The 13,397-nt window shown below is 42.6% G+C and overlaps 1 protein-coding gene across 1 annotated transcript; it reads right to left on the minus strand.

Annotated features, from left to right (window-relative positions):
• Positions 1-232: 232 nt before the first annotated feature.
• On the minus strand, positions 233-12,758 carry LOC111971797 (protein Wnt-7b). The gene is made up of 3 exons (XM_070446344.1): positions 12,710-12,758; positions 10,110-10,381; positions 233-800 (listed from the first exon to the last, which is right to left on the minus strand). Exons 1-3 carry the CDS (start codon positions 12,756-12,758, stop codon positions 321-323), a joined length of 801 nt encoding a protein of 266 aa, XP_070302445.1. The 3' UTR covers positions 233-320.
• Between the last annotated feature and the right edge of the window lie 639 nt (positions 12,759-13,397).

Consider the following 13,397-nt stretch of genomic DNA (forward strand, 5'->3'; position numbering starts at 1 on the left):
GCTTCCTGTAGTCCTAACTTTTACATCAGTACGTGATCACACATTATTCTGTCTCAGTCAGTCAAAGATTTTAGTATTATTACCTATTGATATTTAGCCCTCACTTTTCTTTTAAAAAGCTCATATAGATTCTGCTGTGCAAAACGATGCCATGAAGAGCTGATATTGAACATTCCATTCCTTTTTATTTTTAAATCTCTCACTATTCCAAGACATGTCCTTTTCTCTTTTCTCTGGGGGTCTTCCTTGTCATCCAGCTAGTCCTGCCACGCCCCTCCCAATTATAGTACCGTACTGTAGGTCCGTTATGTCATGCCCCTTTATTTGCAGGTAAACACCTCCGTCCTCTCGCTGCATGTGTTGCACTTGACGAAGCAGCACCACTGGAACTTACAGTTGCACTGCCACACTTTGGTGTACTGGTGCGTGTTGTAGCCCCGGCCACAGCACATGAGGTCACAGCCGTCCGTGTGGGGCGAGGTGCGGTTACACAGCCTCCCCTGGGTGCCAACGCTCCCCGTGGCTGCGTCCTCCTCGCAGTAGTTGGGCGACCTCTCGATGTAGACGAGGTCGGTCTCCATGGGCTTGCGGTAGCCCTGGGTCTTCTTCACCTTGAGGAAGGTGGGCTGGCGTAGTCGGCTGGCCCGGACCACCTCCACGTGAACCGCCTGGTTGTACTTGTCTTTCAGGACATAGCCGATCTCTCGGAACTTGGGCAGGGTCGTCCAGCAGGTTTTGGTGGTGCAGGAGCCTGACACGCCATGACACTTACACTCCAACTTCATCCGCTCCTCCAGGACCTGCATGGACACACAGGGATAGGGGAGGTTACATGGTGTTAGATTACATTGCTGAACATTACATGGACAAACAGGGAGAGAGAGTCATACATGACATTGTTTTACTGGMGTAGGCCCAGTGTTGAAATACAGAGATGACCTGACTTGGGTGGAAAGAGAAACCAAAAGAAACCCAAAGGGTGAAGAGGTTGCTAGCTAGCTCTGCTGCTGAATGAATGATGGAAAAAACAATCCACAGAAGGTCAGTGAGAAAAGATGGTCCTTGGATAATATATATTTTTTCTATAATAAAAGAACATTAGACAAGACCAAGCTGTTCTCAAARGTTGGTGAACCGCCACACTTTTCTAAAAACTCCCTACGAATTACCTCTTGAGTCAACAGTTGTACTTTGATAGGATATTATTTTAGTGCGTTTGGCAATAACTACTGAACTCCTAAACCAAATGCAAGGTGAAAACGTGACAGGATGCTGTCCAACAATCCTCTATTGGCTTGGTAACACTGATGATGTTTCTTTTTAAAAAGTACGAGAACATTTAATGATACTAATGAATCACACTGGTCCAAAGTCTTCCCTGACACTTTAAAAAGGACATACTCAGATAACAATCATGAACCAATTTTTAGTCTGAGAATACGTGAAAGCATAAAGTTTCAATGTCTCTAACAGTCTTTTAATATTCTTTAATTAAAAGTGTCAAAACATGGAGCGATACCACACTGTTGCATGGACCAAAAGACAACTGTTGTCTGTGATGTATTTGGAGCACTGTTAACTAATGTCTAAGTACAGTATACACCATAGCACTGTGGCAAAATTACACTATATAGACTATCGTTCAAAAGTTTGAGGTCACTTAGAAATGTCCCTGTTTTTGAAAGAAAATAAAAAAAATTGTCCATTAAAATAACATCAAATTGATCAGAAATACAGTGTAGACATTATTAATGTTGTAAATGACTTGTAGCTGGAAACGGCTGATATTTAATGGATTATCTACATAGGCGTACAGAGGCCCATTATCAGCAACCATCACTTCTGTGTTCCAATGGCAAGTTGTGTTAGCTAATCCAAGTTTATCATTTTAAAAGGCTAATTGATCATTAGAAAACATTTTTGCAATTATGTTAGCACAGCTGAAAACTGTTGTCCTGATTAAAGAAGCAATAACACTAGCCTTCTTTAGACTAGTTGAGTATCTGGAGCATCAGCATTTGTGGGTTCAATTACAGGCTAAAAATGGCCAGAAACAAAGACCTTTCTTCTGAAACTCGGCAGTCTATTCTTGTTCTGAGAAATGAAGGCTATTCCATGCGAGAAATTGCATATATATATATATATAAATATACAGAACCAGTCAAGAGTTTGGACACACCTACTCATTCAAGGGATTTTCTTTATTTTTTACTATTTTCTACATTGTAGAATAATAGTGAAAACATCAAAACTATGAAATAACACATATGGAATCATGTAGTAACCAAAAAAGTGTTACACAAATCAATATATATTTTATATTTGAGATTCTTCAAAGTAGCCACCCGTTGCCTTGATGAAAGCTTTGCACACTCTTGGCATTATCTCAACCAGCTTCATGAGGGAGTCACCTGGAATGCATTTCAATTAACAGGTGTGCCTTGTTAAAAGTTAATTTGTGGAATTTATTTCCTTCTTAATGTGTTAGAGCCTATCAGTTCTGTTGTGACAAGGTAGGGATGGTATACAGAAGAAAGACCAAGTCCATATTATGTCAAGAACAGCTAAAAATTAGCAAAGAGAAATGACAGTCCATCATTATTATAAGACCCGACACCAATAAGAAGAAGAGACCTTCTTGGGCCAAGAAACACGAGCAATGGACATTAGACCGGTGGAAATCTGTCCTTGGTTCAAATTTGGAAAATCTGTCCTTTGGTCCAAATTTGAGATTTTTGGTTCCAACCGCCATGTCTTTGTGAGACGCAGAGTAGGTGAACGGGTCTGCATGTGTGGTTCCCACTGTGAATCATGGAGGAGGAGGTGTGATGGTGTGGGGGTGCTTTGCTCGTGACACCGTCAGTGATTTATTTAAAATTCAAGCCGCACTTAACCAGCATGGCTACCACTGCATTCTGCAGCGATACGCCATCCCATCTGGTTTGCGCTTAGTGGGACTATCATTTGTTTTTCAACAGGACAATGACCCAAAACACACCTCCAGGCTATGTAAGGGCTATTTGACCAAGAAGGAGAGTGATGAAGTGCTGCATGGCCTCCACAATCACCCGACCTCAACCCAATTGAGATGGTTTGGGATGAGTTGGACCGCAGAGTGAAGGAAAAGCAGGCAACAAGTGCTCAGCTATGTGGGAACTCCTTCATGACTGCTGGAAAAGCATTCCAGATGACTACCTCATGAAGCTGGTTGACAGAATGCCAAGAGTGTGCAAAGTTGTCATCAAGGCAAAGGTTGGGTACTTTCAAGAATCTCAAATATAAAATATATTTAGATTTGTTTAAAAGTTTTTGGATGACTACAGGATTCAATATGTGTTATTTCATAGTTTTGATGTCTCCACTATGATTCTATAGTAAAAATAAAGAATGAGTAGGTGGGTCCAAACTTTTGACTGGTACTGTATATACAGTTGAAGTCAGAAGTTTACATACACTTAGGTTGGAGTCATTAAAACTCGTTTTTCAACCACCCTACAAATGTCTTGTTAACAAACTATAGTTTTGGCAAGTCAGTTAGGACATCTACTTTGTGCATGACACAAGTAATTTTTCCAACAATTGTTTACAGACAGATTATTTCACTCATAATTCACTGTATCACAATTCCAGTGTGTCAGACGTTTACATACACTAAGTTGACTGTGCCTTTAAACAGCTTGGAAAATTCCAGAAAATTATGTCATGGTTTTAGAAGCTTCTGATAGGCTAATTGACATAATTTGAGTCAATTGGAGGTGTACCTGTGGATGTATTTCAAGGCCTACCTTCAAACTCAGTAATTTGCTTGACATCATTGGAAAATCAAAAGAAATCAGCCAAGTCCTCAAAAAAACAATTGTAGACCTCCACAAGTCTGGTTCGTCCTTGGGAGGCCTACAAACCTGACTCAGTTACACCAGCTCTGTCAGGAGGAATGGGCCAAAATTCTCCCAACTTATTGTGGGAAGCTTGTGGAAGGCTACCCGAAACGTTTGACCAAAGTTAAACAATTTAAAGGCAATGCTACCAAATACTAATTGAGTGTATGTAAACTTCTGACCCACTGGGACTGTGATGAAAGAAATAAAAGCTAAAATAAATAATTCTCTCTACTATTATTCTGACATTTCGCATTCTTAAAATAAAGTGGTGATCCAAACTGACCTAAGACAGGCAATTTTTACTTGGATTAAATGTCAGGATGTAAACTTCTGACTTCAACTGTATATACAGTGGGGAGAACAAGTATTTGATACACTGTCGATTTTGCAGTGGCTCCGTAAGAAGCATCTCAAGGTCCTGGAGTGGCCTAGCCAGTCTCCAGACCTGAACCCAATAGAAAATCTTTGGAGGGAGCTGAAAGTCCGTATTGCCCAGCGACAGCCGCGAAACCTGAAGGATCTGGAGAAGGTCTGTATGGAGGAGTGGGCCAAAATCCATGCTGCAGTGTGTGCAAACCTGGTCAAGAACTACAGGAAACGTATGATCTCTGTAATTGCAAACAAAGGTTTCTGTACCAAATATTAAGTTCTGCTTTTCTGATGTATCAAATACTTATGTCATGCAATAAAATGCAAATTAATTACTTAAAAATCATACAATCTGATTTTCTGGATTTTTGTTTTAGATTCCGTCTCTCACAGTTGAAGTGTACCTATGATAKAATTACAGACCTCTACATGCTTTGTAAGTAGGAAAACCTGCAAAATCGGCAGTGTATCAAATACTTGTTCTCCCCACTGTATATACTGTATATATATTTAAGCAACAAGGCCTGAGGGGGTATGGTATATTGGCCATATACCACAAACCCCGAGGTGCCTTATTGCTATTATAAACTGGTTACTAAAGTAATTAGAGCTGTAAAAATAAATGTTTTGTCATACCCATGGTATACGGTCTCATATACCACGGCTGTCAGCCAATCAGCATTCAGGACTGGAACCACCCAGTTTATAAATATATATATAGTATTTCACTGTTAGTGTACAGCTGTTGTTTTTGAAACATGTAAAATAAAAATATATTGATTTATTTTTGTTGAAATTGCTGCCAATTTCATTGATTGAATAGACATTTGGATGGTATTGCTCTATGGATGGTATTTCTCTGATATAACGTCAACTTCACAGTTCACACCAATGCTTTGTTTTCTCTTCAGTGTTACATGCTGACCAGACCGGACACGTCGCGTGCGCGAGTGTCGCAAAATAAATTTAGAAATCCATGTTATTCAATTATTGCACCCACACTGCTCGCGCGCGCCAACGAGCGTCTGCGATGCCAAGGGCTAAAATAGAACACCTTTCTATTTCTGACGCAGATCGCGSTGCAAGTCCTGCCTCTCCCATCTCCTCATTGGTTTATAGAAACACGTACCCACGTGCCATCTCCTCATTGGTTATACCCACGTGGGTGATTGAAAGACTAACGGTTTTGCCGGTTGTCGTGGTAATACTATGAAAGTGTAGATGCGATCACCATATAAGTTCAAAGATGAAAACGCCTGGAAGGAGGAGAGCTGACTAGAAACGATTTGGTTGGCCGTTTTATGTGTGGATTAATTGTCGGAGTAGAGGACCTTGTGCATCTCAGGTAAAATAACAACTCAATGTTTATATCCCAGGACAAATTAGCTAGCAACAGCAAGCTAGCTAAATAGGACAAATTAGCTAGCAAGTGCAAGCTAACTAGCTAAATTGCCATACATGTTTAATACTTTTCGACCTGTCCCCAAATTAATGTCATTGGTTCAGAGTTTGTTTTGATATTTTAACCTGCGTGTCGTGATCGCGTTTGGTGTAGGGGGACAAAATAAATGTATGCACGATAGCGCATGATGGCGCATGCGCGCAGCCGGTTTGGGTTCCGTGTTACATATACATTAGGAACATTAGCACCTTCCTAATATTGAGTTGCACCCCCTTTTGCCCTCAGAACAGCCTCAATTCGTCGGGGCATGGACTCTATAAGCAAGGTGTCGAATGTGTTCCACAGGGATGCTGGCCCATGTTGACTCCAATTCTTCCCACAGTTGTATCAAGTTGGCTGAATTTTCTTTGGGTAGTGGACCATTCTTGATACACACGGGAAACTGTTGCGCGTGATAAACCCAGCAGCATTGCAGTTCTTGACACACTGAAACCGGTGCGCCTGGCACCTACTACCATACCCCCTTCAAAGGCACTAAATCTTTTGTCTTGCCCATTCACCCTCTGAATGGCACACATACACAATCCATGTCTCAATTGTCTCAAAGCTTAAAAATCCTTCTTTAACTTGTCTCCTCTCATTCATCTACACTGATCTATCTCAAAGGACATCAGTCTGTTAAATGGCCATCACTAGCTGGCTTCCACCCGGTTACACAACCCTGCACCTTAGAGGCTGCTGCCCTATATACATAGACTTGGAATCATTGGCCACTTTAATAATGGAACACTAGTCACTTCAATAATGTTTAAATAATGTTTACATACTGCTTTTCTCATCTCATATGTATATACTCTATTCTATTCTACTGTATTTTAGTCAATGCTACTCCGACATTGCTCGATCTAATATTTATTTATTTCCTAATTCCATTCATTTACTTTTAGATTTGTGTGTATTGTTGTGAATTGTTAGATACTACTGCACTGTTGGAACTAGGAACACAAGCATTTCGCTACAACCGCAATAACATCTGCTAAATATGTGTGGCCAATAACATTTTGATTTGATTTGATTGAAGTTAATTTAACAGGTGACATCAATAAGGGATCATAACTTTCACCTGGATTCACCTGGTCAGTCTATGTCATGGAAAGATAAGGTGTTCCTAATGTTTTGTACACTCAGTGTAAATTCTTTAGAGAGACCAAGAAACATTCTGAGTGCAGAGGACATATTTATTTGAGTTCAATATTGTGTTTATTAATGAATAACAAAGAGTTTTCAGCAGACGGTTGGTGAATGCACTCTTTGTATGGAGGAGTCCCTGTAAGTGGAAACGGATGTTCACAATGACAGATGCGTGCCATTCCAAAGACAGATGTTTTGATTTGAAAGTATTTGAGTATATTGTGTTATAGAATAGAGAGTTGTGTTTGATCTGAATTCACACTGGTTGTTTGTTTTGTGCGTTGTGCCACAACCATTTACATCTGAGGGTCAAACATTCACAATCTGGCGTAGAGTGACTGTTCCCTATGAAGTAGACCAAACCAGGCATATCTGACATTCTAAGAGGGACACTGATGCCAGCTATATGTCAAAAACAGGGGAAAATGCACTTACTGGTAATATTCAACCATATAATTATCCCTACCTTCCTGAAGACTACATCAATAGCAAGGGAAAATAAATATAAATCTCATATAACCATACACCATTACGCTTGAGTTAAATGTGGATCATTCAGCTATTTAATGRGTTGCAGATACGGCATACTTGTCACGTTCGTTGTATGGATGAGACCAAGGCGCAGCGTGGGATGAACACATCTTCTCATTTAATGAAACGAAGAACACTTAAACAAACTTACAAAACGAACGTGAAGCTATATATGAAAAGTGCAGCGACAGGCAACTAACACATAGACAATCACCCACGAAATACCCAAAGGAATATGGCTGCCTAAATATGGTTCCCAGTCAGAGACAACGATAAACAGCTGCCTCTAATTGAGAACCAATCTAGGCAACCATAGACATATAACTACCTAGACTAGTCAAAAACCCATAGACATACAAAAACCCCTAGACATGACAAAAACMAAACAAACCACCCCATGTCACACCCTGACCTAACCAAAATAATAAAGAAAACAAAGAACACTAAGGTCAGGGCGTGACAATACTCAACAGATGATTATTAACTGTTTGCATCTGGATCAGCGTGTATGCTGGGATCATGGTTTGGTTAATTAACTAAAGAAACATGACGTTTGAATGAAAGAAGTATTAAATATTGGATGTCACAATAAAACAGATCATCCAAATCAACACTTCAAGGCCTCTTATCTTAAATCAAAACACTCTTACATGTTCAGATAGCAGACATATATCTTAGAAACGGAATCGTTTCAAAATGCACTGGTACCCATTCATTACCAAGCTCATCTCTGACATGTGGCAAACAGTGTAGCAGAGAACTCCTCTTAAATGCCTAATCCTAGGGCATCTGGGAAATATTGTGTGATGTGCTCAGCAGTTTAGTGTCAGGACCAAGTCAATCCTTATTCTACAACAGGCCTCTACTTACCTACTGTAAATCTGCATTCTGTCACTACAGTACGTGCTGTATTCTGTGGAGAATAGAGTGGATGTCATTGAGTCATTGAGAAAAAACAGACTGTGGCGCTTGTATAGGACATGGGATACATATAGTAGTCCTAACATGACTCTTCCAACCTAACTGGGTACTTCTACTTGTAAGAACCAAGTATGTATTCGTTATATAAGATGTTCAGTTTTGTTGGCAGGGCATTTTTCCAGAGCAGTTTTTTTCCTGGCATCACGACTTGCCAGCAATAGTCATCGTTTCTGTCAGACACTTCCACAATGTACACAATGTACACAGAGTTATGGATTAATAAATGCTGCCTGATTCTTACATTGACACTGTATGTGTTTTGAAATCCCTCATTAGCAGATATTCGATTGAAAGCGTGGGGAGAAGGTACATAGAATACTTGAGGGTCAACCGACAATCTCGTTACAGATGATGATTCAGAARGAGGATTTCCCAAAATATATGGTGGTATAAACCACAATGAATGTCTGTGTGAAACCGAATTACTGAATGGTTGAAAACATTTACTTTACACTGTGTCCATCAAAACCTTGTCTGCTACCAATTAGTCAGATATGACCAGATTTGTCAAACTCACTGGATCCCAGTATACAGAGAGACTAAATCATTCCATGGGTTTGTCTGTATTTATTTGGGATTCACAGAACTGGAGCCTACAGTGTTTGTGTCGGAATGTTCTAGATGCAGAGCGATCTTTGTAGTGGTAGAGTAGTAGTCTCGGGCCAGCATCAATCAAACCACAAACACTGTGAAGAAAATCACATTATTCCTGTGCTGTGAAAATGCATCTTTTCAAACAAAAAAATGTGTTTAGCTGAGTTTCCCCATTGTCTCGTTAATCAACAGATTGCACTTAAAAATGTACTGATCCCTCACAACGCCCTGTTTCCCCAGCGTGTGTTTGATTGAATCCCATCCTCTGTACCAAACCTCTGCCAGGCTTAACTCAGACTCAGACAGGTCATCTGACTACGATCCCCTCATATCAGTCTGCCTGCGTTAACTCCGGCATTGTCGCTGTGCTTTCAGAAACTGAATGGGCGCAGTGAAATGGCAGTGCTGTGTTTTTGGTACGGCTGAAAGACCAGCAATAATATCCTGTTCCTGACTTTACACTTCATAATTCCATGAAAGGGCTGGATGGAGGGCCATGGCAGAACTCCATCTGGCAGCCGGCTGCCGTCCGCGCTCCGCTTTCCCAGCGAACACACGATTAAACCCTGGACTTATTCATTAGATCCATTTGTCACCAGAACGCCAGAGAAGCCCAGGCAGGCATGCTCTCTCTTACTCGCTCTTGCTCTCTCACTCTTTCTCTCACTTTCTTGCTCTCGCTGTCTCTCTGTTATGATTCATGTTGTTCTTTGTTCTGGGATGACTAATAACAAACAAACATAACCCAGGACCACACCACCACCACCACCACCACCACCACCACCACAGGAGAAGTGTGCCAGATCTCCAAGAGAAAAACACCCCACGTTATAGTAGGAAAAAACCCTGTAATTGAGCTAAAGCAAAACAGGCTGCTGAGAGGCTAACTGTCAATCAGCACGACCCCCATTTAGGGGTTGCCGCCACCACTCTGTAGGTTCCATTCTTTATCTGGGCTGGGGTGTTTACACATGGATGCGCGTGCACACACACAAACCACAAATACACGAATGCAACGAGCGGTGCGCACACACAAATTACACACACACACACACACACACACACACACACACACACACACACACACACACACACACACACACATAGACACATACCGATCTAAAAAGATAAAGATGTATTTCTTCTATGTGGTTGTTTACCTTTCTCCCTGCCTCATTGTTGTGGAGGTTCATCAGCCGGCGCGTGGTCTTCTTGATCTCGCGGGCATCCACGAACCTCCTGGAGAACTCAACGCCGTACTTGATGTCTGCCGAACAGCCTCCCCACTTCCAGCCCTCTTCCTGGTTATAGTAACCCTGCTTCTCCCGGTCACAGCCACACTGGCTCAGGTTTCCCTGGCTACACGCCGCCGTGATGGCATGGGCTACGCCGGCGGCCGTGATGGCGTACGTGAACGCAGCTTCCCGGCTACCTGAGAAGAGGTAGAGAGGTTAGGGACGTTAAATAATTGTAGAATTACAGCGATGACAATAGAACGTCATAGAAGCTTGTTTACTATGACCTTGTTGCTTTATTTTGACTTGATGATCTCTAGATAAGGAAATCAGGCACAATCGTCCAGGCAAGACCTCCCAGGCGTCCCTCCCTCCTACCTCCGGTCCCTCCTGCACATTGGTAAGAAGGTGGTCACAGCATCAGACCACAAGTCCTCAAGGACAGCCTCCAAGTGTGCAGTGCTGTGATTCCAGGCCGAGTGGGGAGAGGAGAGTACTGTAGCTAGGTGCTGTCCACAGTGCTGAATTCCTCTCCTCGAGCACCTTGTATTGTATGCCCACATTACTACAGCTGTGATTTGCAGGTCTGTCTGGCTGTCTGGTGCAGTTACTTCCCTTCTCCCTCTCTCTCTCTCTGGGAGCCTGGTGTTCTCTCTCTCTACAGTACACTTGCAGTGGTTAGGACTTCAGCATTACTGGTATAGGCCATGTATGCATGCACAAGTTCAGACAGAGGACAATCAACAGACAAAAGTGATGCCGGTATGACATAGTATTTGCTCCAATGAGAGGAACTGTTCAAGACTGTTAATACAAATGCTTTTTTCTACCATCCCTTTTCAAATATGCATCCCCCAGACAGTGCTGTCCAATTGTCAGAAGGGAGTGCTCAGTTTTTAAAAGACTGCTGTGCTCCAAAAGGGGCCGTGGTCACAGTGAGTTACCCAGGTGTCCCCTGAGTAGTCCTTCATGTGGGAGAAAGGGTGTGGGCCTCAGAGAGAGAAAAAGGGGCTCTGGGCACCAGAGAGAATAGAGGGGCTCTGGGCCTCAGAGAGAGAGAGAGTAGAGGGGCTCTGGGCCTCAGGGAGAGAGAGAGTAGAGGAGCTCTGGGCCTCAGAGAGAGAAAGTAGAGGTGCTCTGGGCCTCAGGGAGAGAGAGAGTAGAGGGGCTCTGGGCCTCAAAGAGAGAGGGTAGAGGGGCTCTGGGCTTCAGAGAGAGAAAGTAGAGGTGCTTCTGGGGCCTCCAAAGAGAGATGAGGGTAGATCGCTCTGGGCCTCAAGAGAGAGAGAGGGTAGAGGTGCTCTGGGCCTCAGAGAGAGAGAGGGTAGAGGGGCTCTGGGCCTCAGCGAGAGAGGGTAGATCGGCTCTGGGCCTCAGAGAGAAAGGGTAGAGGGGCTCTGGGCCTCAGGGAGAGAGAGAGAGTAGAGGGGCTCTGGGCCTCAAAGAGAGAGGGTAGAGGGGCTCTGGGCCTCAGGGAGAAAGGGTAGATCGGCTCTGGGCCACAGAGAGAAAGGGTAGATGGTGGAAGGAGAACAAATGCTACTAGTGACAAACCAGTGGGTTTATTGGGCCTTAAAGGGGGATATATATTTATTTTTTTACATGGATGTTTCTGTTTCTTTACGTAACATACTTTGCGTGTAACATCACTCTGTAGAATTCATGGTTGTGTTTTCTTCTTACTCAAATATGTGTTCCATATCATGTAAACAATATTAATCAAGTATTTCAGATATCCAGGAGATTTTATGATCATCAGACCGACATGTACTTTCTGCTGTCTGGTCCATAAGGCAGAGCAGGCCTACTGTACCAGGCTACCAGCATGAGGAAAGGGAAAATGATATTGACCACTGCATATTGCAATACAGCCAAATTACAGAAAAAAAACATGACAAATGTAACGATCGTTGTTGGAAGGGTGGTCGGACCAAGATGCAGCGTGGGGTAGGTTAATCATTTTTATTTATGATAACCGGCACAAAACAAGAAAGAGTAACAAACGTAACGTACAGATTTGTAGGGCTAAAAAGCAACAATACAAAATCAAGATCCCACACACAACCGGTGGAAAAAAGGCTGCCTAAACATGATCCTCAATCAGAGACAACGATAGACAGTTGCCTCTGATTGGGAACCATACCAGGCCAACATAGAAATACAAAAACTAGAGTACCCAACCTAGTCACACCCTGACCTAACCAAAATAGAGAATAAAAAAGCTCTCTAAGGTCAGGGCGTGACAACAAATCTCAAATGTGAAAAGTTATACGTTATTTGGCTAAGCAAATAAATATTTAACAATTTAGAAACTTGCTAGATGCAGAATCACTGCTTATTTTACCTTATTTTACAGCCCCAAACACCGTGGTCACATCCAGTGGAGGCTGAGGGCTAAGGCTGCTAGTCTGTGCTGCTGGAGATAAGCCCGGCCATGACTGCTGCTAATGCCCTGCCTGCCTGCCCACTGCCTGCTGTATGTACTGTATGGGGACTGACTCACAAACACCAGCCTTACCAGTTACCAACAGAGCTGTGCCCTGCCAGCTTGTGGTCACTCTCAGCCACCTTCATCTCACACACACAGACACACACACAAACACACAGAATCACATACAGACACATGCACACAGACACACACACACACACACACACACACAATGAACACACACACACGGCGGGGCAGTGTAATGGTAAAAACAGAATGGAGTATGAAGTTTCCAGGGTAAGAAGGGAGGTTCCCTGTGTCATAGATGCATGCCTGTTTCTGGGCCCATTCAGCCTGCACTAACACTTCTCATGGGGGAAATGACACCCCCCGTTGGGTCTGGAACTATCAACTAACGCTAAAGGCGTCAACATGCTTCAGTTTGGCTGGTGCCAAAGCTCGGCTAGGAAAACCAAACGAGTGTGCTCGCATACTCCCTTAAAGGACATTCACTTGAAAACATTTCCTTTAATTTGACCTTTATTTTAGCAGGGAGTCACCATTGAGACCAGTGTCTCTTTTTCAAGGATCCCTGCATATACAATATTCATAGAACTAAATAATCTAATACAATATAAAACAAGTCAAATACAGACAAGCATAAATACACAAAAGACAATCAACTAAAACAGACACATTGTTCATTATAACATTCCTCTTTCCACTCTCTAAACAGCCCTAGGGACACTAAGGTATCTCTCTAAACAGCCCCAGGGACACTAAGG

Source organism: Salvelinus sp. IW2-2015, linkage group LG13 (assembly GCF_002910315.2).
Source record: "Salvelinus sp. IW2-2015 linkage group LG13, ASM291031v2, whole genome shotgun sequence".
NCBI lineage: Eukaryota > Metazoa > Chordata > Actinopteri > Salmoniformes > Salmonidae > Salvelinus > Salvelinus sp. IW2-2015.